Raw genomic sequence first — 27,941 nt, 5'->3', positions numbered from 1 at the left:
GAGGCTTTCCTCCTGGAATATGCCTTCCAGTGCATCGTCACGCGGCGTCACGTGGTGGGGCGGCCCGCGGATCGAGATGGATTCCGACAGTGTGTCGTCGCTCTGCCTGGCTCTGCCTCCCTCGCACCCGACGACGCACGGCAGGCGGGTGCGAGGGAGACAGGGCTTCGCTGCGGAATGATTCCACAGTGCAGCGGTAGCGGTTTAGACGAGCAGTGCACCGCGCGGGACAGAGCGGGTCCGCTGGTTGCGCGCTCCTCAAACAGCCTAGCCGCCCACGGCACTTATATCAGCGGCCACTCCCAACGCTCCGAGCTCGCCTCCGCCCGCCCAGCCCGCATATAGTAGCCCAGCATCGCCAGCAGACGGCAGCCAGTCGAGCGCGAGGAGCCGCAGCAGTTGGTTGTAGTGGGGACCCGGCTGACTAAGGTCGTTTGTTTACATCGCGCGGGAGGGGTCCAGTCGGCGGCTAGTCCGCGCTCGGCCGCACTGCGCGCTGCGCCCAGTTCGCGTGTCCTGGTCGACGTGACAACGTGACTCCCAGCGCCATGGCGGTGCTCCTCGTCGCGGTGCTGCTCATCGCGGGGCTCGTCCTGCTTAAGCACTTCCTCGCCCAGCGGAGGCTCAAGAACTTCCCGCCGGGTAAGCAGAGCGTTTTCGTCGCGCTGTCTCTCTCGCTCTCAGGGGGCGTCCCGTGCAGGTGCGAGAGAGACAGGGCGACTCGCTGCATGCAGTCTATAGCGAGAACGGAAAAGTTGACCACATGACTTCGAAACGAGACATTTGTGTCAATTGTGTCCGTTAGGATATCACTCACGTCGCTCGCTCGTGTCCTTTTCAAAGTGACGTTTACGTAACCGCATTGTTCTGCGGGAAGTCTTAGTTTGCGGTAGATAACGGGGCGTGCGTATCTTCTTATCGGACGCTACTGGACAGCGCGGGTTCAAAATAAAAGTCCCACACAAAGTTTGTTGATTACCCAACCAGCGCGCCTTTTAAGCGTGAACATTGCCAACATTGAACCTGGAACCGCCATGAAATGCGACGAACCACTTCACTGTTCATGAAGAATGACCCCATCTTGTTTGCGTTTGGCTTGCAGGCCCACCCCGGCTGCCGCTGCTGGGGTCGCTGCCCTTCATCCCCGGTTCCCTGATCCACCTGCACGCCGAGGAGCACTGGCGGCGCCGCTACGGCCCGGTGGTGGGGCTCACGACGGGGTCCTCGCAGACCCTGATCGTGGTGTGCGGCGCGGAGGAGGTGCTGTCCATCCTCAACCAGGAGCACAGCCAGATGCGGCCGGCGGGCACGGTCAAGCTGCGCTCCTTCGGCAAGAGCCTAGGTAGGCCTGGCTTTGCAGCTCCACACCTCCGCACTCGGCGTTGGCCTTGGCCTTGGAAGCTTAAAGTGTTGCCGGTACAGTGTGGCGACCAGCCGAATGGGCTACGACTATTTTTGCCACTCCCAACAACAAAAACACAGGCGACTGTCTGTCCCAGACGTTATAATAAGTGTCAAAATGACTCGTTTTACGTGGAAATTTTGACCGTAGTCCCAATGACGAGGTTGTGAGTTTTCCGTGTCTGTTGGCCTTCTGCAACGTCATGGCGCCTGCCGCTGCCGGGAGGCGTTCCTACACTGGGCCGCGACCGGAGGCAGTGGCGGATCCAGACAGAGGCTCAAGGGGCAAAGTGACACTTTTGGCCCACCTTCCAGGCTGCCAGGCTACCCTTGCTGCACGCACTGCATTGTTCCCAGGGCTCATGTTCAGTGACGGCGCCTACTGGACGGAGCAGCGCCGGTTCACGCTCCGCGAGCTGCGCGACCTCGGCCTGGGGAAGAGCAAGCTGGGCGACGTGATCCTGGACGAGGCGGAGGCCACGCTGGACGCCATGGAGAGGGACGGGCCGGCGGTGGAGGTGAGTCGAAGCCACCGTCCGAAAGAATGTAGTCGCCCAGTGGGCCAGCGACCGGTGGAGGCGGACAAAATTCTAGACGCGTTTTGATCTCCAGAGGCGCTAACCAGGACTCGAGCTGAACTGTGACCCCACCAATGGATTGCCCTCCGAACGAGGAATCCATTGGTGGGGTCACTGGTTTTGTTCGAGTCCCACTAAGTGACTCTGGGGAGCTCAAAACGCGTCTAGAATTTTGGCCGCCTCCACCGGTCTTCTGGTCCACTGTGAGTCCTGCTGCTGCATCGCCGCTAATGCTCCCTGCGCGTGCAGCCCAACAAGCTCTTCAACGCGCCGGTGCTCAACGTGCTGTGGTACATGGTGTCCGGGCGGCCGTTCGCGCGCCCCACCGCCGAGGGGCTGGACCCCAAGAGCCAGCGCCTGCTCCACATCATGAACAAGGCCATGCGCAACAAGCGGCTCGCCACGGCGCCCTGCGACATCTGGCCCGTGCTGCGCTACATCGCGCCCGAGTGGTCCGGCTACAACGAGATCTACCCGCCCATCTTCGAGGTGCAGGCCTTCCTCCGGGTAGGTGCAGGCGTTTCCCCGCGATGTGCTCTGACTAACATTCTCATCTTTTTAATTTTGTAATTCTTTTTATTTTTTTTCGCAGGACGAGATTAAGCAGCAGCGAAGTGACGACGTGCACAGCTCGTTCATGTCTAAATACTGCCAGGAGATCGACAAAGCGCAGCCTGGCTCCAGTTTCACAGGTACGCGACACGACGCGACACGATATACGCGTTTCGAATAACACGACTTGCTTCTCTGAGCCGAAGTCTGACTTGGCTGTCGCAGAGGAGAGCCTCATCACCACGTGCCTGGACCTCTTCATGGCGGGCGGCGAGTCGACGGCCAACACGCTAAGCTTCTGCCTCATGTACATGGCCATGTACCCCGACAAGCAGGCTAAGGTGCACGCCGAGCTGGACGCGGCGGGCCGCGAGCCCGGCGACATCGTGCCCCTCTCGGACAAGGCCAGGTAGGCTGAGCCGGCAGAGGTGGCAGCGGCTGCCCCCGCCAAGAGCATTTCCCGATCGCCCCTTTCCTGCTGCAGGTTGCCCTACCTCGAGGCCACGCTGGCCGAGGTGATGCGCGTCAACACGATCGCCCCGCTGGCCATACCGCACAGGAACTCCGAGGACGTGGAGATGAACGGGTACACCATCCCCAAGGACTCCATGATCCTCATCAGCTTATGGAGCGTCCTCAACGACCAGAAGCACTGGGGCGACCCCGAAGTGTTCCGCCCCGAGCGCTTCATCGACGCCAGCGGCAAGTACGTCAAGGACCCCTGGATGATACAGTTCGGCCAAGGTGAGCGCACAAACAGTGTACAACCACGCACGTCTATTTTAAACTTCTGACACTGTAAACCACTGTTTTTCATTTTCCAGGCAAGAGGGTGTGCATCGGCGAGGCCTTCGCCATGCAAGTGGCCTTCTCGTTCTTCGCGAACCTCATGAACCGCTTCAAGTACTCGCTGCCCGCCGGGGCGGAGCGGCCGTCCACCATCCCGGTGGCGGGCTTCACCGTCTGCCCGCAGGACTTCACGGTCATCGCCACCCGAAGGAAATAAGGAAGACCCTCTCAACCGTTTTTGTAAAATTTGTATCAAACCAGCCGTATAAAGATACTCGATTTCCTCTGTTGCGCGAGGTGACAGTCACGTTTTTAAACATTAAAAACATGAGGTATTTTTTTACAGACTTGTTTTGTGTTGTGCTTCTAATCACCCCTACCTCGCCCCTCCCCATTTGCTGCCACTGGCAAGCATGCTGGCAAGCCCCAGGGCGGGCGCCGACGCGGGCATCGCGCCCGTCGCGGGCAGAGACAGCGCGAGGGAGCTGACGGCCGCGTCGTCGGTCTCGGCCTTGGAGGCCTTGGCGGCCCTGGCCTCGGTCTTCGGCGGCCAAGGCCGTGTCCGCGGCCAGTTGCGGGGCCGGGGGGCCGTGGCGCTGGCCACGCGGCCGAGGCCCCCGAGCCCCCCGAGGCTGCGGCAGTGGCGCTCCCGCAGGCGGGCCGTGAGCTGCGCTATCTGCACGGCCGTCTTGACGGCGGGCCTGATGGCCTGCATGGTGCTGCTGATCTTGAGGGCGCGGCTGCTGAGCTGCAAAGCGGGGCCGCATTCTCGTGACTGACTCCGGACGGCGTCACGGCGTCGCTGCACAAGGGTGGTCTCACCTTTTCCTGGGGCGTCTCGCCGGCCAGAGCGGGGGTCCTGCAGGACGCGGTGCACGGCGTGCTGGCGGCCAGGGCGCAGGTTTGCAGCAGGCTTCGCTGCTTCCCCTTCTCCCTCACGCTCCTCCCGGACGCCTTCCTGACCGCGCCGGTGGACGCGTTGGAGCGCTGCAAAAATAAAATTAAAACCCTCTACCGGGTGGACTTTGATTGGGACTTCCCCCGGAAGAAAGGCCACGCAGCGCAGCGCACCGTCGTGGCCCCCGGTCTGTGCGTGCGCGTGCGCTTCGAGTGCAGGCTGGCCGACGTGGACCTCGGCGTGGCGGCGCCGGCTTTGGACGGCCCCGAGTCCCGGGCCGCGGCGTGCTTTCTGCCACTCAGGCTGCCGCTGCCCGAGCGAGGGTGCTGGGACTGCTGGGACGCTCTCGGCAGCGCGAGGCCCGGCCTGGCACCTGGAGCAACTGGCACCGACGGGGTGGACAGCGGCCAAGGGGGCATCAGGGCTGCCGCGCGCGAGCTCGGACCCATCCGGGCCGTCGCGTAGGCCGTCGCGGTGGGCACCAGCGGAGGCTCCGGGGCGCTGGAGGACGCGCTGGCCGGAGCTCCGAACAGCGCACTCAGGTCCGTGCGCTGCGAAACACAGTGCAACGTTGGTTGCAACCCGCTTGCAGACCGCCCCGCCCCGCCCCGCCTCGGTCGGGGCTTCCGAGACTATCGAGACCCACCGCCCTGCTCGCCGCCGCGCTGCGGGTCGTGGCCGAGGCCGTGACGGAGCTGGCGACGCGGGCCGCGGACGCCGCCTCGCGGCCGTCGATCTGCAGGATGCTGGCGATGGCCTCCGTGAGGCTGGCCGCGCTGGCCGCGCTGGAGGGCCGCCGGTCCGTCAGCATGGCCGCCGAGGACTGGCGGTACTCCAGGTTGGACAGCGGGAGCGGCTCCTGCGCGGGGTGCAACCGGAGCTACTCGGGCGACTCGTCACAGGCTTGTGCGTTTACGTACGGGCTGCAAACAATATGACAAGCACCTGTCTGGATGACGCCTCCCTGGCGGCAGTCTTGACGGAGTCGAGGGCCGCGGCGCAGTACGCCGACATCGGAATGCGGTCCACGGCGGGCCGCAGGAGCGTGGCCACGTCCGCGGGGTCGTACAGGGTCTCCATCTGTGACGCGACGAGTTCAGCAGGGCCTTCTGACGGCGTCCCTGGCGACGTCCTGCACGGTCTCGGCCTCTCGGCCAACGTGTACCTGGGTGGCACGGATCGTGTTCTGCAGGCTGGTGGTCGCGCCGCGCTCTGGGACGTAGCCGAAGGGCGGGCGCGCCGCGCTGCTTGAGCGGCTCAGCCTCGTCCTGGACGTCCTCGACAAGGCCCTGGTCCTCGCGTCGCGGTCCCGGTCGCGCGGGATGCGTGGGTAGGGGCAAGGGGTGAGGTCCCGGCGGCCCGGCGGCAGCCCCGCGCCGTGACCCGGCCGCTGCTTGCTGTGAAGCAGGCCGTCGAGAACCCTTCAAGCCCCGCTATTGCTCTGTCCCGCTCCATTCAGAACCCACCTTTTGCCACCCGGCCCGGTGATGTGATCAGTGACGGGGTGGGTGCGAATGCCCCTGGGGTATGACTCCTCGTCACGGTCCATGGAAGGACTCCTGGAGCGCTCGATGGACCTGTCGCTGCTGCCGCCGCCACCGCCGCCGCCACCACCAGGCCGCCCCCGCTCGTGCCCCTTCTGGGGGCCGCGGTCCCGCCCCCGCGCCAGTGCCACGGGCAGTGCCAGCGTCTGGGTCTGCAGGGCGTCGCCGTCCCGCCGCGGCCTGGAGGCGGCCGGCCCGGCGGCGCGCACGGGGCGAGCTCTGTACTCGCTGACGGGGACCTTGTTGGCGACGCCAGTCGGCGCGGTCGGCACCGCGGGCTGCTGCGGTAGCGTGGCGGGGCCGCGCTTGTTCAGCTTGTGGCGGATGGTGGACAGGCGGCTCACGAAGCGACCCGCTCTCGGCCGCAGCGACCCCGTCACTGTCGCCGAGGTCGCCGCCGTGGCCCCGAAATGCGACTGCGTGGACTCTGACGGCCGCGGGTCGGGTTCGGCGCCTCCCGTCGTGCGGATAAGCTGGCTTTCGACGGCGGGGTCAGGTCTGCGGAAGGCTGGGGTTAGGACGTCGCGGACGTCGAGCGCGCCAGACAGTTTGGCGGGGCTTGATCACCTCGAACAGAATATGGCGTTGAGTCTGGAGTCTACTTCTTGCAGCAGGGCGATGGCGCGCTCGCGGGCCGACATGTTCTTCAACCCTTCGCCGAGGCCCTCGCCGTGCTCCGTGCCTGGAAGGTACCTCTCTCGCTTACTGTTCATACGGTGGCATAATGCCGAGGTGGTCCGAGCTTGCCTGCCGGGCCGTTGGAGCGGTCCGACGTCTGCACGGACACCGAGGAGCGCGCGTTGGTGGTGGTGAAGCGCGGCGGAACGAGGAAGCCCTCCTGGGGCGGCCGGTCGTCCAGGACGCGAGCTGCCACGGGCTTGCTGTCCGACCAACGCCGACTCAGCGGCCCAGATTGGTGTCGCAGCACGTGTTCGGCAGGCTCCACCGACTCCTAAACGAACCAGCGCGCATCAATTTCTTCTGAATGAGATCGAATGAATGGTATGAAACACCTCAAGAATGACAGCATGAATGAATGAGAGCATGAGCGAAGCAATGGCGGTTCCGCTCCCTGACCTCTGCCCGCTCTGCCTGCACGGAAGGCCTGGAGTCCCCCTTCAAGGCGATGAGAGAGGCGCACGCCTCGTCCAGCAACAGATCATCGACGTCGTCGTCGTCGTCCTCCCCGTCCAGGCCGCATGAGCTGCTCAGGCAGAAGATCTCGTTGCCGATGTCCTCGTACTCGGACTGAGTCGGACAAGCGGAGTCCGAGCCGACCAGCTCGAGCGTGGAGCCCTTCTCCAGGAAGGCGTCGTCCGCCTGCTGGCATCCCTCTGGGGCCTCCTGCGGCCCTGGGCGCGCGAGGGTGGGCCTTGTTGTTGGGCTCCGCGGCGAGGGGGGCCTCGCCGCCCCCGCTGCCAAGGCGGGTTGCTCTTCCGCCCCTCGCGGCCCCTCCCCTTCATCGGCGTCCCTACAGTCTACCGCCGCCGTTGCAGACGACGTCGTCGTGTCGGACTCCACGCTGCCGCCCGAGGGCGTGGTGGCCACTGCTGTGGTCCGCGTCTCGGCCGCCACCCTCGTCGCCGCCCCCACAGCCAGCCCCGCGGCCGCCCCCACAGCCAGCCCCGCTGCCGCCCCCGAGGCCGTGCCCGCCGCCCAGCCCGCTGCAGCCCCTGCTGCCCAGCCCGCAGCCACGGCGGCCCCGGCAGCCCCGGCAGCCCCGGCACTGGCCGCAGAGGCGGGCCCTGCGTTCAAGTCACTGCCGAGGCCATCCCCTTTCTTGAGGGTGTCAGCCTCGGCCTCGGCCTCGGCCTCCGACGGTGTGCCTGACGGGGCGGGAGTCTCCGCCTGCACGTCGCTCTTTTCGCTGGATTCCAGTGGGGCGGCGGCGGCCGTGCTCGTGGTCGCCAACATGCACGAGGACAGGTCCAGGATGCGGCTCGGGGAGCGCGACCCTGGCGTGGCCGTGAGGGGCAGGCGGCCGATGTGAACCCGGCCGTCCGCGCTGCCCCCGCTGCCTCCACTGCCGCCGCTGCCGCCACTGCTCACGCTGCCCCGCCGCCTCCAGTCGGCCTCCAGGAGACACACGGGGGAACTGCGTTGTGCAGAACGAAAAGACACCTTTTGAAATCAGAGAACCCGTGGTAAAGGTTGAGAGACAACGATACAACACCGATTCCGAACAGAATTCTCTCGACCTGTCTCTCTCGCACTCACCTCATTCCTTCGACTGCCGTGGAACCTCGCGGGCCCGCCTCCCCGTCGTCGATGCCCCTGGCCGTCGAGCCCAGCAGCTCCTCGTCAGACGAGTCCTGTGCCTGCCAGCGGCACGCGACCCTCCCGTGCAGCCTGCAGTCAGCAGACTCATTCCGAGAGTCCCTTTCGTGGCTCTGTCTCTCTGGCACCCGTGCGGGACGCCTCATGAGTGCGAGGGGTGAAACCGACTCTCGGAATCAATCAACAAGCACGGTGTGGCCATCGAGTACCTACTTGGTGTAGCTGGCCGTGGACACGACGGGGGCGTTGCTGGAGGCGCCGTCGGCATCGCTCTCCACGTCCTTGGTGCGGACGTGGATGCGTTCGAACTTGAGGCTGGTCTCGGAGTGGCGTCTCGAGCCCCCCACGCCCCCCACGGGGCCCACGCCCAGGCCGGTCAGGCACAGCGCGCTCGCCTATTGCAGCGCCGAGTTTCAATTCCCCACCAATAAACCCCATTCAGATTCACGTTCACATTCACGCCCCTCACGTTGGAGCTGGTGTCGCCGTCGCCGTCCGGCGGCGTCCCCGCGACCCTGGCGACGTCCCTGTCCGTGCCGCCCAGACACATGGCGCCGCGCTCGGCGTCCACGCTGTCCAGGCGCGACCGGCTGTCCGCGTCGCTGTCCAGCGAGGACAGTGCCTCTATCTCCTGGTACAGCACGGCGCTCTCCGCGAACCGCACGGCCACGGGGCGGTGCCTGCGCAGGGGTCTCTCTGGGTTTCTCCCTCCAGGACCGTCCAGGCCAAAACACATCCTTCGCGCTGCGCGCTGCGCCTATCGCCCGCACGGAACGATCCTGCGCAATGAGACGGCTGCCCGACCTGGACACCTCCTCGACCGGTTCGGTGGACGTGGCCCTGTGGATCAGGATGGACTTGGTGTGGCGGACGTCGCGGACGGCGGCCGGCGTCGCGGCGCTCGGCGGGGCGTCCGGCCTGGGCGACGAGGAGCACGGTGTGCTCGCGGCGCCTCCCTCGCCTTCCTGGCGACACGAGGGCGGCCACTGATTGCAGAACCGGCGGTCGGCACCGCGATGGACAACTCCCTCAGTACCTGCGCGGCCAGCCCGTCGTCCTGCGGCGTCTCGTCAGAGTCCTGCCGCCAGTCCCGCCAGTCGCAGCGCATGTTCACCGCGGTGACGTGCTGGCTCTGCCCGAGGCCCAGCCCCACCTGGCGGCTCACCTGCGGAACCACGTTCAGAAATGGGATGGAAAAGCTGGACCATCAAAACATTGAAATTGCGCAGGATGATTGTCGCGCACTCGTCATTCGCGCGCGAAGCGCTTGGGACGCTCTGCTCTGCGCACTGAGCCAGACCAGTGACCACTCCTCTGACGCCCGAGTCAGTTGGGCAGCCTACCGACAAGGCGCCGGCACAGCCCGCCTAGCGCCCACCCCACTGCCACCGCGGCTGGTGTCTCGGGAACGCCCTAGCGCCCCACCTGTTCCAGGAGCTTGGGGCTCACGGCCTTCTTGTTGCTCAGCAGCAGCTTGTGGTACTGGTTCTTCTGCAGAGCGACCTGGCGCAGCAGCTCCTCGCGGCGCCTGGCGGAGTCCGCCTCGGACCCCGGAGCGGTGTCGCCGTCGTCGACGCCGTCCTCGGCAGCGACGCCCTTCGCGCTGCGGTCCACATCGGCTGCGTTCACCTGTGTCCGTTTCGCGGTGGAGAATTTTTCACAGCTCGCTAGAAAAGGGTGCTGGACGCGGCTAGAGCGCGGACCTTGGCGGCCTGGTCCTGGTGGTCCTGGGGCTGCGTCGCGGCCGGCGGCGGGGCGGCGGCCGGCGTGCTCTCGGCCTTCATGTCCGCGGCGGCGCTCGGGGTGGTGTCCGGAGCAGGGATGGCGACGGTGGCCGTGGACGGGAAGGACAGCGCCGGCGAGGCCAGAGCGCTCGCCCGCTCGGCCGCGGAGAGAACTGCTCCGGGGAGAAGGGAAATGACGACATGGCCCGGCCTGGCAGATGCCGGCTGGTGCGCGTCGTCCGGCCCGGCGGCCTACCTCGGCGCGCCGAGTTGCGGTCCGCCATGGCGACCAGCCTCTGCACGGCGACATCAGCGTTGCGGCGCGCCTTGCTGATGACCGCCCTCTTCTTGGCCCGCGGCTTGGCCGAGGAGGCCCGCGACGCGGACCGCGACGCGGCCTCGGACTGGGCGCTGCCGGAGCATGCGGGCGTGGCCGGGTGCTGCTTGGCCTGCTTGGCCTGCTTCACGCCCCTCTTGGGGCTGCGCGCGCTGCCTCCCCGTCGCCCCCGGCCACTCCGCGGCGCCGATCTCTTGGCCGCACTGGCCGCACCCACGGGACCATCTTTCGGTGTGCCTCCCTTCGCGGCCGAGGCCTCATGGGACGCGGGCCCGGCCGCCGGCTCCTGAGGGAAGACCACGCGCCACGAAGGACCGCGTCGAAGGAGTCTGGTTTTAATGTTTTCGGTTTGGCAGTTGGCAGCTAGGCGGCGGGCCGGCGGGGTGGGTACCTTCGTGTCTTTCGGGCGTGAGCGCGGCGAGCGCGGCAGGGACTTCCCCCGTGCCCTGCGCGGCGCGGTCGCGGCGGTGGCAGCACTGCGGGGCCTCGTGGGCCTCGTGCATCGTGTCTTGCTCTTGTCTTTGCCCTGCGAGGCGCTGCGCCCCGCGGCCTCTACGCCAACGGCCTCGGCAAGCCGGCCGCGGACCGGCCTTCGCGACCTGGTCGCCGCGTCAGCCGCGTCAGCCGCCCCAGCCGCGTCAGCCAGCGCGGAACCGCGGCGGGAGCGAACCCCAACAAACGCACCCCCAATGCAGCCAACAGAGGAGCCACCAGCCCCAGCGCTGCAAGCGCACCCAGCGCACCGTGATTTCATGGTGATTGATTTTTAAAGAAATCGTCAATCCTTGCGGCAGCGGCAAACACATGGGCAGTTTAAAGAAAACAGACTGTGACTTTGATAAAAAAAATATTTTATTTACATTCTAGACAAATATCACAAACACGAATCGCATCGATTTGATGTCGGATAGTTTTCCCGCCAGATCACAAGTGATGTTTTGGTGCCTTTGTACTGGCACAGTCCATGTTCCCGGACTAAGGGGAACGCTTGAGAACCACAGAAGAGTACTTCCTGAGTCTTTATGGGTTGCTGGGCCCTACCATATTACTTATAAATTATATTACGGGACAATAGCATGCTCGTGCAGAGGGTTCTCGCCTTTCGCAAGCTGGAAAGTCGCAAAACTCGCGAAGGAAGTTGCCTGCACAGTTTTAGCCCGATGAGATTCCTTTTACATAGATCCATTCAAATTCTAAGCGGTGGTGGCCGCTCTCCTCGAGCCCCTTGGTACATCGAGTCGTCACAGTATCACAAGAAGTAAGTGCAGCATAGCATTTTTAACAAAATAATAGTCTCCGCGGCAAATATCAGTCGAACGCTAACACATCACACGCGCGCCCGCACACACACACACACACACACACGCACACACATACGCTCACTCACGCACACGCACGCACACACATACGACAACAACTACAAACACAATGGATAGCAGTCTGGTTGTAGCAGCAAAGTGGACTCAGGGCACCAGGGGGCCCCAGAACATCTTGCTGGGCCTCCTGGCGTCCTCCGTGACGAAGAAGTCCCTGCCCAGCTTGACGAACTCCTTGCAGCTCAGGCGGCCGTCTGTGTTGACGTCGATGACGTTGAACGCGTTGGTGGCGTCCTGCAACAAGGGGTGCGGCAGGCTCAGTACACTCTGAAGCGAAAGTGCGAGTACCGAGGCTAGAGATCCGCCTTGAAATGGAATTTACCTGTTCTGTGAGGCCGAGACACTTGAAGAAGATTTTGAATTCCTCCACCGAGATCTCGCCGCTCTTGTCCTTGTCCACGGCCTTGAACAGGAAGGGCAAGAAGCGGTGGGCCTTCTTCTTGAGGGACTTGTCGTTCATCATGTGCTGCATCTCGGTGAGGTACTGCTCCGTCGTCACCAGGTTGTAGGGGTCCAGGCTGCCCCACTGCTCCTCCCACATCTCCTGCAAACGGCAAAAGTGAACGGGACGAGTTAGACAAGGTGCGCTGCGCCCGACACGAAGGCAGCCCGGCCAGCAGACCGATTCCGAGCGTCGTTTTCACCGCTTCGTCTCTCTCGCACCTGTACGGAACCCCCCATGAGTGCCCATGAGTGAGAGAGAGACAAAGCGCCTCGCGGAATCAGTCTGCTGCACCGCATGCAGAGACCGAGGGAGACTCGCCTTGATGGACTTGTGGAAGTCCTGGGTGTCCTGCGGCGTGAGGTGGCCCAGGTCCACGAAGCGGTCGGCGAGCAGCTTGTAGTCGTCGTACGAGATGACGCCATCCTTGTTGAGGTCCAGCAGGCCGTGCAGGGTGCGCATCTTGCGGCGCCAGAACTCGCTCTCTCCCTGGAACAGCAGAGCGGCGGTCAGAACGGCTTGCAGTCAGGACAGGTGCGGATCCAGTGGGGGACAAAGCGGTGTCAGATTGATTAAGCGACTCGGGGAATGACGGACACTCACGCGTTGTCTCTTGGGCCCCTCGTCGTCCGAGTCCGAGTCCGAGTCCGACTCGTTGTCCACCTTGGCGCGGCCCTGCTCCGGGATGCCCTTGCTGTAGAGGCGCACGGCGGCGCCGGCGAAGGGCTGCGGCAGGGCCTCGGCGGGGCACAGCAGGAGGGGCTGCAACAGGGAAAGGTCCTCGTCAGCGCGGTCGAAGGTGGAGCCAGGGCTCTGGAAGGACACGGCGGCGGCCGGCTTACAGTGCCGCTCACGACGGCCGGCTGCGTCGCGGCTCGCGGCCTTGGCGGCGAGAAAGAGGACGCGCTCCACGGACAAAGGCGCAAGGCACCGACGAAAAAGCGAAAAGGACTTGGCATGATGGCGGCCAGCTGCTTGACCTTGAACTCGTTCATCGGACGCGGCGACGCGGCGTGTTCCAATCCGAATCATGTTGGCAACGTGGCTGGTGACGGTGGCCGCCGCGATCGCGCGCGTGTTGGTGTGTGTGTGTGTGTGTGAGTGAGTGTGAGTGCGCGCGCGCGTTCCCCCATTGTACGCACACCGCCATGAGGGGCGAGGCCTGGCTGCGGCTGGTTTGGCGGCCCGCTGAATTTGGCCAACGCACCGCAGGACACCACGCCCAGCGGCACGGCGACGACAGCTAAATATTCAACGACAACGACACCTCCAAGCAAGCCGAGGCAAACCCATAGAGGAGTGTGTCCTGTTCACAAGCCGCTAGCGTACGCACATCCACATCCGCTCCTCTCTCGCCTCGTGCCGAGTTTTTATTTTCCACCGTATGAATACAAATGGGACGGGGGAAACTTGTGATTTGGTGAGGGGCCACAGAGTAGTACAGTCGGAAGCAAAACGCCCATTGAAGTGTCATTTTCCCACCTGGCTGCGCCCCATCGGCGAGGCGCGGTTGGCTAGGTACCCGGGCCCGGGGCGTACCGCTGCGGGTACAGGGTCACTGCCCTGCCCCCTCCCCCTCCCCCAGCCACGGCCACGGGCATAACGCGTGGCCGCACGGCTCTGGAGCCATGCTGGAGCGCTCCGAGAGACGGATATTTGACGACGAGCTTACTCTCTACTTTTGTTATTGTCCGCAACGGAGCGGAAGATAAGACCTGTGGGACGCCCCTCGAGGTGCCCTCCGATCGCGACGATTGGCGGTTACCCGCGAGTCCAACGGTCTCTGAGTTGCCGGTTATTTTCGGCCGCGGTCCAGCAGCAAGCCAATCAGTCATCGTGTCTCTGGAAAGGCGAACGGTGGAGGAGTCCGTGATGGCGTTCTCGTTCTCGTTCGCGTCCTAGCCGCCGTGCGTCAAGTTTTGCGCGCGGCGCGTCGCCGGCAAGTCCGTGGTGTCCAAGGCCGCGACAGCCACGGCGCACTGGCAATAACAACCAACAACAACAAGGACCTTGGTGCAGGTCAGGCTCGGTGCAGCATGCTCCTCGTCACGTAGGCCATGGTCCTCGCAGCCTGGGCGGGATGGAGGGGGGAGGGGGGCTGGACCTGGGCAGTCCTTGAAGGAGAGGCGGCTCCAGCAAAGGAGCGGGCAGCCCTGCGAGCACGTAGGCCGCGGCGACGTCGTCCTGGGGGGTCACGTAGACCCCGTGAGTGGGTGGGTGCCAAATCGTCTCAACAGTCAGACAAGAGCTCTCCGATAAGAAGGCTGTGAAGCACGTGGGAGTCCCGTTCCAGGACAGGAGCGAACGCTCTCACGCACGCCCTGCATTTTTACCGGCGAGCGGCTTGGCAACGCCGCCTTCCACTCAGCTGGGGCCCTGGAGGTCCTGGAGGTCCTGCAGCCGTCTGGAGCAGTATGCTGCCTGGAGCCAGGCGGCTGCTTCGATTACCGACGTCGAAATAGGTCGCGGAGTCGAAGTTCTATCTAAGTGGGCAACATCTTGGCTAACCTCGTTCTCATCGTCATCCAGGAGCCTTCACAGGGCGGTCGAGCGAAGCACGCGTCCAGCCTGGCGGAGCCATGCTACTCGTTATTCGAGGCCCACCAGTGCGTGGATTCGGTGCGCGAGGTAGCGTTGGGACGGTATCAAAAGCGAGCCGGCATCCGGTCGGCTCGTGTTTGTGTGTGTGTGTGGGTGTGTGGGGGGGGGGCATTTGGGGCCAACAGGCACCAGGACACTGGACAGCGCCACTAGAGGGCTCGTTCCCAAACTAGGTCACGGGCCGGTCAAAATCCGACCGCAGATCGCGTTTCACGAATGGGCCCTTCCCTTATCATTGGCGGGGTGAAATGTCAGGCGGATTCGGACGGCACAGCATGGCTGGGCCTGCAGTCCTGGGCCTCGGCCGGGTGGGACTCTAGGCCCGACTCGGCCGGCAAACCGGTTGGGGATTGCGGAACGTGGGGCGCGGCAGCGCGGCGGGGAGGACGGAGGAGGTCAACATCGGACTCTTTTCTCCCAGCGCCCCGAGGCCGTCGTGGGCGTCGAGCGAGTCGAGCGCCAGCAGCAGCCCCGCGCCGTCAGCCGCACAGGGGTGTCTTCGCTCGGTCTCTCTCGCTCATGGGCGCTACTGTCGCGAAGGGGCTGCACGCGCCACGCCACTGCCAACTAGGCCAGCTAGCAGCTCCAGCTCGAGATAGAGGCTGATTCCGAACAGTGCTTTCGCCGCTCAGTCGCTCAGCGTCCCACAGAGGTGCGAGTGAGACAGAGCGATGAGGTACCGTTTGGAGTCAGCCTCGGCCACGCTCTGCGGGTTGCGTCACAGCCCCAGGCCGGCCTAGGCCGCGGCACTGGAGAGTGAAAGTGCAGACGAGCAGCCCTAGAGGGCGTTGCGTACGTACCTGCGTCGTCGGCGCGCCGACGGCGGGGTCGCGGGTCGCGGCGGTCGTCACGGGCAGGCACACCCGGCGCACCGCGCCCTGCACCGCGCGGAGCCCCGTGCCGAAGCGCAGCACGGACAGGGCCATGTTGGCGGCGTCCCGGTCGTCACACTCCGTCACACTACGTCACACTGCTTCCACAGCGCGGATCGTCGGCAGGGTCTTCGCGGCACTAGAAGGCGCTGAGCACACTTGAACACACGCACACTCGAAGGCTTGCTCCTCACTCCTGCACTCCTCGACCACCTCCAGGAACAGGTGTGGCCTCTCGCGGGGCTAGTGTGATCACGTCCAAGTCGCGCACTACACTAAAGGCGCGGGGGCGCGGCCGGCCAGGGCTGCCGGGGCTGCCGGGCCAGGCCGACCGGGCGGCGCGGCCGCGGCCGCCACCAACCACTTGGTCTCCCACCAGGCCCCCCACCTACCCCACCCACGGCCCCGGAGTGCCCGCCGCGGCCCCCTGCCTTTCCCTGCCCGTCCCCTTCCCCGGGCCGACAGGCCGACGTCCCGGACGTCGACGCCGAGCCCTCGTGGGCCACGGCGCGGCTCGGCGGGGATCGGCGGGGCCGTCGAGGGGTCAGCAACACCAGCATCAACAAGACCGTCGTCGACGTGGTCATCGCCGACCGGCGCGTGACGCTGCCGGCGTCCGCCGCGTCCGCCGAGGCCGAGGTGTCCCGGTGACATAATGAGGCACTTCATTAGCTTGCCGCCGCGGCCTGGCTGCGCTCGGATGCAAATCAGGCGAGCACCGACTGTCTCGCGGACCTCGCGGTGGCCCTGCTTGTCGTCCTACGCGCCTTTCTCGGCGTCCAAACGCCCTCCCTCCTCTTCCCTTGCGTCCTTGACGGCGCCCTTGCCGCGGCTTTTCGGTCCGGTGCGCACACTGGAAGGAAGCTCCTCCCGTCTTCGCGGTCTTGGCGCTGCCCCTTGCTTGCCCCTTTCGTTCTGCCGTTCCTCCGCCGCTCTCGCTCTAGATCCATTTTTTTTTGCCAACGGGGTTATCGTCGGAGTCACAGCTAATCGGCTGTGCCACCATCGCCGTGGCAGTGCCGTGGCGCGGCGCACGTCTAGCACTGCCCGGCCGTATCACCCAAAATATTTCGCACAAACTCGCCTCTCTTTGACGCCGGTTTTCGATTTTTAACGATGTTTTCCGTTACTGCGTCTCCTAGCTTGAAAGTGCTTGAAAGGGGCGTGCGTGCGTGCCACTCCCACGTCCACGGCGTTATCCACCAGCTGATTCCCCTTCTCCTCTTCCCCCTCCGCCCAATCCTCCTCTCTTCTCTCTCTCCGGTTCATCGCCGCGCATGGGACGAGACGAGACGCACGACGCCCCCAACCAGCGGTCCAGCTGCACGTAGCGCAGCAGACGCTCACGTACACCGCAAACAACAACAACATCAGCAAACAGACAGCAAGACGACAACAACAACAAGGCATGTCCAGAGCGCAATGGGGGACGCCCTCCGGTCAGTGCGCGGCCGCGACACGCGGCGAAAGTAGACCGAACCGCTGCAGCGCTGCACCGCTGGGCCAGACTGGACCATGGCGGGGTTCGGCGAGTGGGGCTGTCGCTGCCTGTCGCCGTCGGGCGGTATGTCATCGCCAACTTGCGGCCTTGCTGCTCTCGAAAGGACACTGGACGTCCTCGTGGTCCGCCCGGCAAGTAGGCAACCCTTCTTGCTTGATCTTGCTCTCGTGTTGAAAGGGTCGCCTGCCTGACAGGCGCAGCAGCGCGGCCGCACAGGAGTTCATAGCGGGAAAAGCGCAATAACTTAGCTGATAAGCACGTATGTATGTTCTGGGAAGAATAAAAACCTTTCAAAAGCGCTCCATCTTTTCCCGCGTGCAGCTCTCTCCACTCCTACCAACTGCAGGGCGGTTTCGCGCACAGTTTAGCGAGTTTGATTTTCTAGTGGCCGTGCTTCTAGCTTCGAGCTGGCCGCGTGGCGTGCACTGGCATGCAGCAGTGTGGCTTTGCTCGCCGCCGTCACATCGGTCCACATCGGTCACGACGTCACGAACTGCTTGTTGCTTCGTTTCGAAAAGTTTCGCACAGGGTGCGCATGCGCGGGGCCCGCCACTTGCGGTTGGCTGCGTGCTGGTGCTGGCACTGCCACCACCACCACCTCCACCGTCAGCTGATCTGGTTCCGACGATGCGCCCGACTAGTCCGCGGCGTCGCTACCCCTCGAGATTATGACAGGTCGAGTGACATTGCCCAACTTTGTGTCGTGTTTTCGTTTTCGCTCCCTCTACCTCGGCCCGGGCTTGCAGGGCCTGCTGCCCGTCGCCAGACGAAGCTGGCGAAGCAGGTTCGCGACGATGCCCGGCCTGTTTACCAGTGACGGCGCCAGCGCGCCAGGTCCAGGTAAATCGCAGTGCTCGAGTCGGCGGCGGCGGTCCCGCCACCCGGGAACCCCTTTCGCGAGACCATGCTGTGCCCCACGCTCCGCGCCTCGCTGCAGTCTTATCTTGCTTCAAACTTGCCACTATAGTCGGGTGACATAACCTCCACCACCTCCACCGCAGCCGGCGCAGTTTCGCGGGTATGAAAAACTACGCGGGCAGTTCCCTCCTTTTTGAGGGAAGGCAGGGCGGGAATGTTGAACAGGTGGCCACAGTGACGAAATAGGTGTTGAGAGAGTTTCAGCTCCTCAGCCCTTCTTTTCCAATTTATTTTGCTTGTCGTGCCCTCATTGGCTTGACGATAAGGCCCCGGGGTCACTCCTCGTCGGAGGCCGCGCCCGGTGCCGGTGCGGTCGTCTAGTCGGTGGAGGGTCAGTCCTTGTTGACGGCGCGGCCGCAGACCACGCCGTCGTCGTCCATTGGCCCGGCCCCCGCGGTCCTTCCCCGCCGCGACGCACCATCATGGCGCGCATGCTGCTCCCGCTGCTCTCCTTGATCGCCGTCGTCCTGCTGCTTGCAGAGTCCGCCACCGACCCGACGCCAACGCCGCAGGATGCAGGCCCTGCGCGCCGCGACATCGTCGGCGAGGGCCGTGGCGACGTCAAGTTCCTCTACTTCGCGTACGGCAGCAACCTGCTGGCAAGGCGGCTGCACCTCATGAACCCCACGGCGCGGCGACACAGCATCGGCGAACTCAAGGTAGGCAGCCCAGCGCGCTCGGCGCTCTCAAGTGTGGCCTAGCGCCAGGCGCTGCTGCTGCCGCGCTCTATGCCGCGCGCCCCAGGCCAGACTCGCTCTTGAACTGCTCCTCTTCCCTTCTCGCAGGGCTACCGGCTGGACTTCAGCACGCCGGCGTCCAAGAGGTGGGGCGGGGCCCCCGCCACCGTGGTGCCCGACCCGGAGGACTCGGTGTGGGGCGCCATCTGGTCCCTGGACATCGAGGACCGCGACCACCTCGACGAGTGCGTCTCCCTCCCCGTCTCCGCGCCGGTGCCTGCGTCCCGGGGGAATGACCATCGTGTCTCGTTGCCTGTTGCAGGCAGGAGAGCGTGCACTCGGGGCTGTATGACGTGTTCAACGCCACGGTGCAGACCCCTGACGGCGAGGTGCTGCTCTGCCGCAGCTACCTGATGCGCGTCGTGCCGCCCAAGCTGCAGCCCGGCGAGGCGCGGCCGGCCCACCGGCAGCCCTCCCTCGTCTACAAGAAGGTCCTGACGGCGGGCGCGCGCGAGTCGGGGCTGCCCGCCGACTACACGGCGCGCCTCGAAGCCGTCGCCGACAACGGGTCCGCGGGCTCCAACCCGCCCATCTCGCTGGAGAGCCTCCAGAGCCCGCAGAGCTCCGAGGCCTCGGGCGTGACGCCGGCCCCGGCCCCGGCCGCGCGCTGAGCGCTGGGCACCGCGATGACCTCCGTGTTTGTGCAAAGCCGCGGCCTTGTTCGATCGGCCGGCGTTTTGATTGGCCCCTGAGTGACGGCCAGCCACGGCCAGCGGCCCCGCCCGATTGATTGCAGAACAGCCTCCTCTCCGGACGCAGACACGCGGACGGCCAGCAGGTTGACTCCGAGCACTGTTTTCGTCGCTGTCTCTCTCGCACCCTCACGGCACGCTCCGCGAGTGCGAGAGAGACAGGGCTACGAGAGCCGTGCTCGGAATCAGTCTGCAGGGCGGCCATCGCCGACCTCTCTAACTGCGACATGTGTGGCGCCGATGTTGTTTTCTACTTGGATTGATGATTGTATTGAGACGCGCTGATCGGTACATGAATTATAAACCTCGCATTGTTTCCCTACTTGTTGAAATTTGTTATTTTTCCGCCTGAGGCGGCGTGGGGCGACTGCACGTGCATGTCGTGGGCTGGAGCATCAGTTTGGCGTCGGCTCGGCTCGGGTACCAGCAAAGCCGAGCCTGCCAAGCACACGCAGTCTGCCCGCTTCCTCATTGTCATTGTCCTGGCCGTGAGGCTCGACGCGGGCGACGACGCCAATGACGCGGGCTGCGGCTAGTAGCTGCATTCCCTCATGCAAGCCTGCAGACTGACTGCGAGCCCTGCTTTCGTCGCTCCGTCTCTCTCGCACTCATGGGGCGTCGCCCAAGGGTGCGAGAGAGACGGAGTGACTAGCAGCGCTCGGAAGCTCGGTGTCAGCCCGCTGCAGTGCCTTTCAGCAGAGATTCCGGAGAGTCGCTTCACACTAGCTCGGCTGCTAGCTGAACTCGCTTCTTTGCGGCGACTAGGGAGGCCGGTTTAGTCTTAGTCGGGCACCGGCAATTGAGACGGCCCCCTTGTTTGGTCGCTCTGGTGCCACGAAAACGCCCTCCGACAAGCCGGCTGACGCTGATAAGCTCCAAGAATAGTGATAAGCCACACTTAAATGTGGTTAATTGTCTAAGTCCCCACTCCTCCTTTTCCCATACATCGTACATTGCACAAAATATCATGTCCTCAGCTTCGACCACCCCAAATGATGCTCAAGGAAGGTGGATGGCGCGCAGGGCGCAACGGGCAGTTCAGGTGGCCGGCCATGCCATGGCCAGGCCGGGGGGAATGCCAGCAGAGGGAATTTATCGAGACGAACGACCGGCTATCTCGTCACATGTCACTGGGCACGCCGCGGCACGCCATCAGTCTACTGTCGCTCGATTGGAGCCCTGGGTGACCAGGCCATCCGGGTACCGTGTAAACTGTCAGCTCCACTGTGGATCACTCAGCACTAACGCCAAAGGCGAAGTGCCTCCGCGCCCATCGCGATGGCCGAGCGCGGACTTCCCTCCGGGTGCCAGCTTAGCTTGGCTTAGCTTCGCCTCGGCTTTGGCTGAGACCAGCCGGACCAGCCGGCACGCCTCACGTGTTTGCTGTGTCTTATGACCGGGTTGACTTTCAGACTTTCCGCGGCCAGCAGCCCGCCAGACCGAGCGCCAGACGCACCGCGGTCCGGTCGGCCGACTCGCATGTCGCACGGTTGACAACAGAACAGACACTCAGGCGGGCGAGGCGCAAATCGCATCGCGCTAACCGGGGAAGTACTATATAAGTGGCGACGGCCTTCGCTTCGGCTCAGCCTGCCCGCTCAGCTTGCCAGGCGGTCCGCTCCCGCTCCCGCTCCGCAGCCGCAGTCCAGTCGCGCAACCGGCGCCGAGCAGTCGAACACCGCAGCAGCGTAACCGCAGGCCAGACCTCCCACACCCACCCACCGGTCCGCCCCTAGTCCGCCCCCTTCCTCCCCAAGATGGCAAACAGCAGCCCGGAAATCAAGTACACCAAGGTATCGCATTTTAAAGCGAGTCTCTATGTCACTACTATCATTCGAGTGTCTTACTATGTGGTGCAGGTTTTTCTTCGTTTCTGAAGACAAACATAACCTTATGTTCTATCCAGTTTTTGCGTTTCTCTGTGGCTTGTGTGTGTTTCACCACGTGACATGGTTTTTGGTTGTGTGTTTTGTATCTAGCTCTTCATCAACAATGAGTTTGTGGACAGTGCTAATGGAAAGACATTCCCCACAATCAACCCAGCCACAGAGAAGAAGATAGCAGACGTTGCCGAAGCTGGAAAGGCAAGTGGTTTTCCCTTTCACCATATGCAAGGAATATTAAGGAATAGACAAATTAACTATTTTTTATTTTATCAATTTCCAGGAAGATGTAGACAGAGCGGTTGCTGCTGCTCGTGCAGCTTTCAATCGGAAATCCGAGTGGCGAACAATGGATGCTTCTCGACGGGGAGATCTAATGGTGAAGGTATGTTTCCATCTCAAAATTATTTTGAAATATATTTTATGTAAGTAAAGTACAAGCTGTATACTGAAACTCTTTTCTAGCTGGCTGACTTGATGGAGACAAACAAGAACTACTTAGCCAATCTGGAATCCCTCGACAACGGCAAGCCTTTCAATGATTCCATCTTTGATATGGACTGCTCCATCAAGACCATTCGGTACTATGCTGGTTGGTGTGACAAGATACATGGCAACACCATCCCTGCTGGTGAGTCAGTTTGCTCGACCATTTTGTAGTTTCTGTGGATTACATAATCAAGTTGTTGATATGAGCATTCATTTTTAACCATCCTCTCCAGACGGTAATGTCTTGAGCATCACCCGTAAAGAGCCAGTCGGAGTTGTCTCTTCCATTATCCCATGGAACTACCCCATTCTCATGGCTACCTGGAAAATGGGCCCAGCCCTTGCAACTGGATGCACAATGATTCTAAAACCAGCCGAGCAAACACCTCTGTCTGCTCTTTACCTTGCCCAGCTGGTGAAAGAGGTATAGGCTTTGAGAATAATAATTTTTTTTGACAAGAATACTAAACCCAATAGCTATTATCTTTAAAAACCTTTTTCCGCTTGCAGGCTGGTTTTCCTCCTGGTGTATTCAATGTTGTCAATGGCTATGGGACAACTGGTGCTTTCTTGTCATCTCACATGGATGTGAACAAAGTGGCATTTACTGGATCAACTGAGGTAAATATACCTTCATACTTAAAATTCTGGAAATAATTTAATGCCGCCAAAAGCTGTTATATCTATGTTAATTTCCAGGTTGGCAGGCTCATCATGGAAGCTGCAGCACGTTCAAACCTGAAGAGAGTTACCCTTGAACTGGGAGGAAAGAGTCCACTGGTTGTCTTTGAGGACGCAGATGGTTTGTTATAATCATACCTCAAGAAATATCCATAGTTTCTATGATTGTGCTTTTTTTAATGTATAGTATTTCTTTTTTTTTTTAATTTCTAGTTGATGAGGCGGTGAACATTGCTCATAACGGCATTTTTGCCAACCACGGACAAAACTGTTGTGCAGCATCTCGTACCTTTGTGCATGAGAAAGTTTATGATGAATTTGTAAAGAAGGCTGCTGCTAAAGCTTCGGCACGGAAAGTCGGAGACCCTTTCACCGCTGGTACAGATCAGGGACCTCAGGTTGGTGATGATCATTCTCTTTAATTTGTTTAATCAAAGATCTTGTGAACCTTATTACAACTCCTTGTTTATTTTGTTTTAGGTTGACAAAGAAATGTTTGAAAAAGTTACTGGTCTTATTGAATCAGGCAAAAAGGAGGGTGCCAAAGTAGTGGCTGGTGGAGACCGTGTTGGAAAAGTTGGTTACTTTGTTCAGCCGACTGTGTTTGCTGATGTACAGGACAATATGAGAATCGCACGCGAGGAGGTATTCTAAACTGTTCAAATCACAAAACTCACTTGAACACATTTTCATGATTGAAAGTCCCCATTTCTTCTTTTCTGTAGATCTTTGGGCCAGTTCAGCAAATTCTCAAGTTCAGTTCTATGGAGGAAGTTATCGCACGTGCCAACAACACCACCTATGGACTTGCAGCTGGAATCATTACTACCGACATCAACAAAGCACTGAAGTTTGCTGAGTCTGTCCTTGCTGGATCTGTTTGGTAAGTAAAACTTAAGTGCTTTACTAATTCTAAATATTTTTTTTCCTATTTGCTCAACAAAATTTGTGGTTTCTTTTGCAGGGTGAACTGTTATGATTATGTGGTGCCCCAAGCACCTTTTGGTGGCTTCAAGCAATCTGGCATGGGAAGGGAACTGTAAGTTAGCCATCCATAATTACAAAGTTGATGGATTGAACAGATTACTATTTCTCAATTTTTTAAAATACTTTTATCGTTTTGCAGGGGAGAAGATTCTCTCAAGGAGTACCTAGAGACCAAGACTATCACCATTCAGCTGCCATCACCATAAAGTAACACTGAATACTCAAGTATACAGATCTGTTAAGTGTCTTTCATGAATTTAACTTGTTTTGTAACTGTTTAATGAACTATGTATGTAAAGGAAAAATTGTTTCATTATAAAAAAAGAGAAATACCAAAATTTGTCTGTTTGATTTATTTAACAATTGAAACAAAAAACAAATCAGAGCAATAAGTTCACAAATGTCACAAAGTAATTTAGTACTTAACATTAATCCTGATACAGGTACAAGTCATACTGTGAAATATCAATGGTTTTTGTTTTTTTAAAATAGAAGATATTACATTGATAAATAAGTTAGGACTTCAGAACAAAACAGTCAAGTAATGATCCTCTAAACAACATATAGAAATCATAAACACATCATCTCCCATCTTACTGCACACAGGAGTGTTCCTAGGATCACCATTTAATTGGAAATGTAATTTCTCTTACAAATTACTTTCACCACTTACATTAAATCTTGAAAGCAGTTAAGTCAAATGTACCTGCAAGTCAATAAAAGTATTGAGCCGTTTTGGGCTCAATTTGAAACCACCCTGGTTATGATTCTGACTTCCCTTTGCTTGGTCCACTAGCCATGGTTACACCTGCCTCCCCTGACTCCAACTGCTTCAGCAGGCGGAATAAAGCAGCAGCTTCTCTTATACGGCTGAACTCAATGCAGAATGCCTGAACTTCAATGAACAGTTCCTTGAGAAACAAAACACAAACATTTTTTGTCATTTTTAATTACTTTATATAAATTATAAATTTGCATCTTTCCAGAAAAAATTGACTTACCTGTACATTTATTATCTTATTTCGAATTAGTGACTGGAGGAATACACACACAAGCCGCACAAGGCGATTTTGCATGTAGCGATCCTTAATTGTTTCACAAGTGGATATACAATTTGATATATATAAATGGACAAATTCCGTAGGAAGTTCCACAGTGGTCGTCAACCTTATAACAAGAAAAACTGCAATAAGTTTCCCCCAGATAACATAAACTGGCACCAATAAATTCTAAACACAGAAGTGTCAATCTGGTGAAATATAAGAAAGAAGCACACAAACCTATTCACTACTTCCATAGAGTGAAGTGACATTTCCATGTTAACAAGGACACTGAAGTATTCTGTTATGTGAGTTGACTGCATTAACTTTAAAAGAACTTCTATGGCTATCAGTGGGTTGTTTTCTACCAAGTGAGGAAGCTAGATATTCGAAGAAAAGAAAAACACATTTTAAGTTATGAGGTATTGACAAGAATAAGAGCACATACGTACATACAATTTCAATTTATGTACCTTAATTGGTGTGAGACCAATATGATATACAAGTCTGGGATCAGCCTCCAATTCCCCCAGAAGATCTTGCTGTTGTTGTGTTGTTAAAGGGTTGTTGAATGCTTTAGCCATAAGCCTCTTTGCTTCAACACCAGAACTTTTGGACACGCACAGAGTGACGTCATATGCAGGCTTGTGCTTGTGTGGCTCAGACATGTTAAGCCAAGCCATCTTTGAAAAAGTATATTAAGAAATTAAACTGTGCCATTTTTACATTGAGTGCATCTTGGCTTGGGTACCACTAGTATTTTCGGAATAAATGCTTACCTCGTCTTCACACTTATGTAATGGAGGCACCAATCGTAAAGATTCTGGTTTATAGAACTGCTGCACAATCGGTTTTTCTCCAGTTAGTAAAGACTCTGCAGTTTTTCTTGGCACTGCAGGATCTGGAGGGGAACTGTAAATAGGTAAATAAATACTAAATATATGAATAAGGTTTAAATTTTAAATAGGAAAATCTATTATACAGTTTAAATTCAACTCATTTCAATTAATTAATTCATCACTTACAAAGAGTTTCTTTCACTATCAGGAAGAACTATTGGCACACCAGCTCTAGCAGTATGAGGTAGTTCAGATTGCCTCTCAGCAAGGGCAAGCTGCACTGATGTAATGTCCACATTATGGTATGAAGAGGGATCGCTCATCAAAACTTGGGTAGCAGTCTTTTTTAACAACTAAGCACAGAAAAAAATGAGATGTCTTTTGACAAAGAAACTCTACATGCACTGAAATTTGCGAAACAAAACATACCTCTCGGGATGTGCTAGTAACAAGCTGAGCAATAAAATTCTTCTCAACAGCTGAGATTCTGGGCATTTCTCCAGCATATTCTAATTTACGCATTGATGTTTTCCCCATCTCATCAGGTGGATGCTGTTAAAGTAAATAAGTCAACAACCTGGACCAACAGTAAAACCACAAGGTAAAAAAATCAAAGCTCACCAGGAGATGGACAAAAACTGTAGTAAATGGGTTCAGAGCCATTGGTTCTCCTTTGTACATGTCATAGAGTAGAACTATAGCAGCTAGGCGTTGAGCAGGTCTGGGAAGTAAATCTGGTTGTTGGAGAAGAAGCACAAGTGCACATCCCACTAAAAGAGAAGTGATAATTAATTTTGATGTTCTGTAAATAGCTGAAAGAAAGTAAAACGGAGTACCTGCATACCTTTGTAATGATCCTGTTTTCCATACCCAGCTTGATGAAGTTGTAGGGTGATACCTTCTAAAGTCAAACGTTCCACAGTTTCTTCACTCAGTATGCTAAAAAGACAATAATAACGAGTTAATGGAGTGTTTTAAGAAAAATTTCTTTGAGGGAAAAGCAAGAAAGAAGCTCGATACAAAGAATACGAAACACACTTGTGTAAGCAGAGTCTGACAGATTAAATAATAGAGTTCAAAGTATAACAAACAAACTACTTGTGAAGCACAGTTAAAGGGTAAACCAAAACATTGCATTACATGTTTTGTAACCTGTACTTCCTCAAATGTAAACATATTCCTATGAAAAGATGCAGTCGAGAAATAACTCACGTCAGGAGGGAATGCAATTCTTTGGTAGTCAAAGCCATGTTTCTCACTGAAATATTCTGAAGCCCACTCAGGGTTTAGAGTCTGACAGGCAAAACACTGCTTTCATCACAGACAAAAATTTCGCCAAGTTTCTTTCAGAGACTGGCTTAGGGGAAAGGGGTGGGGAGGGGGGTACCGAGACCGGGGACTCAATACGCAGGATCTCTGTGAATAGCTGCCGACACTATTTGCAGAGGATCAAAACAATAAACCACACCCCCCTTTTACGCGCCTTTTTTCAAAAATGATTTTTAGTGAAAAATGATGACTGTCTATTCACTTCCCCTACATTTCAAAGCAAATCAAAATATTTCAAGCCACTTCTGTGAGAGTGTGAACAAGCAACAGGCTCACGCGCATTGGCTGAGCTATGGACTGACTTGGAGATTGAGGTTAACTCCCACCTTCCTGCGCCTTGGCCAGCGTTGGCTATGGGCAATCAGACATTATTGCAGTTATCTTTCTTTACTAGTACTGTTTAATCTCTGGTAATGGTTACTTAAAACCGTGACTCCTGAACAACACTGTTCAGGCTCTTGTCAATGGAACTAACCGACGACAGAGGAGTTACAAGAGTTTAGGCCACACACCGAACATCAGCTTCAGACCAATGCAGCCTATAATGCCGACCAAGTTACAGCCTTGAACGGAGACTGACTGCACTGTTACTTTAGGACATATAGTATGTTCGCATCAATGCATTATGAATCATGTTACAAGAATGCTTGTGCAATGCATCAGTTAAGGTTTGGTCTGGGCCTTTTCTTCTTGATCTTATTTATCCACAAGTGTTTACTGTCACAGCATAATACTTGAAGTTCATGGACTCAGGCCTTGGGTTTCATATAGATTTGCGCATGCAGGTAGTTTGGTCAGACTATGTTGTGTTCAAAAAGCAAGACAACGACATGGGAATATGTTAAACACATTTATTACACAGAAATGTCAGATTCCAGACGTAAGACGAATTTCAACAGACTATACATACAAAATAAATTTGAGACATGAAATAGTTTGAACAAAAAGAATAGAAACTACATTATGAATAAGTAGATGATAAATTTTGAAGTGATCAGTATTTGGAAATAGCAGGAAACAACTAAAGAAACTCTAAAATGTACATAAACAAGTTGAGAGAGTAGGTTATACATAAACAAAACAAAAAAATAAAGTCTTCCTTCCCGCAACAAAACTCTTTGGAGATCGAAAGCTGCAAACAAGAGTTCTTAGGCTTTGCAGTATCAAAACCAGGTTAAGATGTTATTGGCTGATATAAAAATACCCTCTCAGGAATTAAAAAAAATAAACATAGCGTACCTTGTCTAATAGGACCCTTGAAGTCAAAAGAAAGACACTGAACATTAGAAATAAACATCCTGAATCAACGCATCTATTCAAGCTAGAGTTGGTACAAACTGCAGTTGGCTTGATCACAGGGACCGAAGTGTCACACAAACGAGCGCATAGATTTAAGAGGTAACAGAAATTTCAAGACTAATACTAAAATCAGGCACTATGCTGTGCCCACACAC

General features: G+C 58.1%; 6 protein-coding genes across 8 annotated transcripts; 3 read left to right on the top strand and 3 right to left on the bottom strand.

Moving 5' to 3' along the window:
• The first annotated feature begins 306 nt into the window (after nt 1-306).
• On the top strand, nt 307-3,667 carry LOC117642593 (methyl farnesoate epoxidase-like). Its single transcript, XM_034380898.1, has 8 exons — nt 307-642; nt 1,103-1,342; nt 1,759-1,919; nt 2,229-2,486; nt 2,572-2,671; nt 2,757-2,940; nt 3,016-3,275; nt 3,356-3,667. The coding sequence occupies exons 1-8, from the start codon at nt 549-551 to the stop codon at nt 3,535-3,537; spliced, it is 1,479 nt and encodes a 492-aa protein (XP_034236789.1). The 5' UTR covers nt 307-548; the 3' UTR covers nt 3,538-3,667.
• A 29-nt stretch (nt 3,668-3,696) lies between these two features.
• On the bottom strand, nt 3,697-5,298 carry LOC117643015. The gene is made up of 5 exons (XM_034381653.1): nt 5,179-5,298; nt 4,928-5,077; nt 4,143-4,307; nt 3,944-4,068; nt 3,697-3,805 (listed from the first exon to the last, which is right to left on the bottom strand). The coding sequence occupies exons 1-5, from the start codon at nt 5,296-5,298 to the stop codon at nt 3,697-3,699; spliced, it is 669 nt and encodes a 222-aa protein (XP_034237544.1).
• A 5,632-nt stretch (nt 5,299-10,930) lies between these two features.
• On the bottom strand, nt 10,931-15,685 carry LOC117642592 (sarcoplasmic calcium-binding protein). The gene is made up of 5 exons (XM_034380897.1): nt 15,320-15,685; nt 12,522-12,680; nt 12,240-12,407; nt 11,799-12,020; nt 10,931-11,710 (listed from the first exon to the last, which is right to left on the bottom strand). Exons 1-5 carry the CDS (start codon nt 15,443-15,445, stop codon nt 11,564-11,566), a joined length of 822 nt encoding a protein of 273 aa, XP_034236788.1. The 5' UTR covers nt 15,446-15,685; the 3' UTR covers nt 10,931-11,563.
• Nucleotides 15,686-17,364: 1,679 nt separating this feature from the next.
• Nucleotides 17,365-19,561, top strand: LOC117642591 (gamma-glutamylcyclotransferase-like). Of its 3 annotated transcripts, none has more exons than XM_034380894.1 (4): nt 17,365-17,732; nt 18,291-18,469; nt 18,596-18,732; nt 18,810-19,561. In XM_034380894.1, exons 1-4 carry the CDS (start codon nt 17,561-17,563, stop codon nt 19,156-19,158), a joined length of 837 nt encoding a protein of 278 aa, XP_034236785.1. In that variant the 5' UTR covers nt 17,365-17,560; the 3' UTR covers nt 19,159-19,561. The 3 variants fall into 3 exon arrangements, with proteins under 3 accessions (XP_034236785.1, XP_034236787.1, XP_034236786.1); XM_034380896.1 differs by having other exon boundaries at nt 17,375-17,567; XM_034380895.1 differs by lacking the exon at nt 17,365-17,732 and having other exon boundaries at nt 18,134-18,469.
• A 1,252-nt stretch (nt 19,562-20,813) lies between these two features.
• Nucleotides 20,814-23,617, top strand: LOC117643165 (retinal dehydrogenase 1). Its single transcript, XM_034381883.1, has 12 exons — nt 20,814-21,032; nt 21,219-21,323; nt 21,406-21,507; nt 21,588-21,753; nt 21,845-22,035; nt 22,122-22,232; nt 22,311-22,413; nt 22,506-22,690; nt 22,773-22,937; nt 23,018-23,175; nt 23,257-23,331; nt 23,419-23,617. The coding sequence occupies exons 1-12, from the start codon at nt 20,997-20,999 to the stop codon at nt 23,483-23,485; spliced, it is 1,464 nt and encodes a 487-aa protein (XP_034237774.1). The 5' UTR covers nt 20,814-20,996; the 3' UTR covers nt 23,486-23,617.
• On the bottom strand, nt 23,615-26,551 carry LOC117643166 (CCR4-NOT transcription complex subunit 11). Its single transcript, XM_034381884.1, has 10 exons — nt 26,371-26,551; nt 26,003-26,097; nt 25,780-25,928; nt 25,588-25,710; nt 25,345-25,511; nt 25,099-25,231; nt 24,793-25,002; nt 24,560-24,699; nt 24,281-24,446; nt 23,615-24,190 (listed from the first exon to the last, which is right to left on the bottom strand). Exons 1-10 carry the CDS (start codon nt 26,406-26,408, stop codon nt 24,041-24,043), a joined length of 1,371 nt encoding a protein of 456 aa, XP_034237775.1. The 5' UTR covers nt 26,409-26,551; the 3' UTR covers nt 23,615-24,040.
• Between the last annotated feature and the right edge of the window lie 1,390 nt (nt 26,552-27,941).

This window comes from Thrips palmi, unplaced genomic scaffold (assembly GCF_012932325.1).
Source record: "Thrips palmi isolate BJ-2018 unplaced genomic scaffold, TpBJ-2018v1 HiC_scaffold_16, whole genome shotgun sequence".
Taxonomy (NCBI): domain Eukaryota; kingdom Metazoa; phylum Arthropoda; class Insecta; order Thysanoptera; family Thripidae; genus Thrips; species Thrips palmi.
This window is presented reverse-complemented; position numbering and strand designations above follow the sequence as displayed.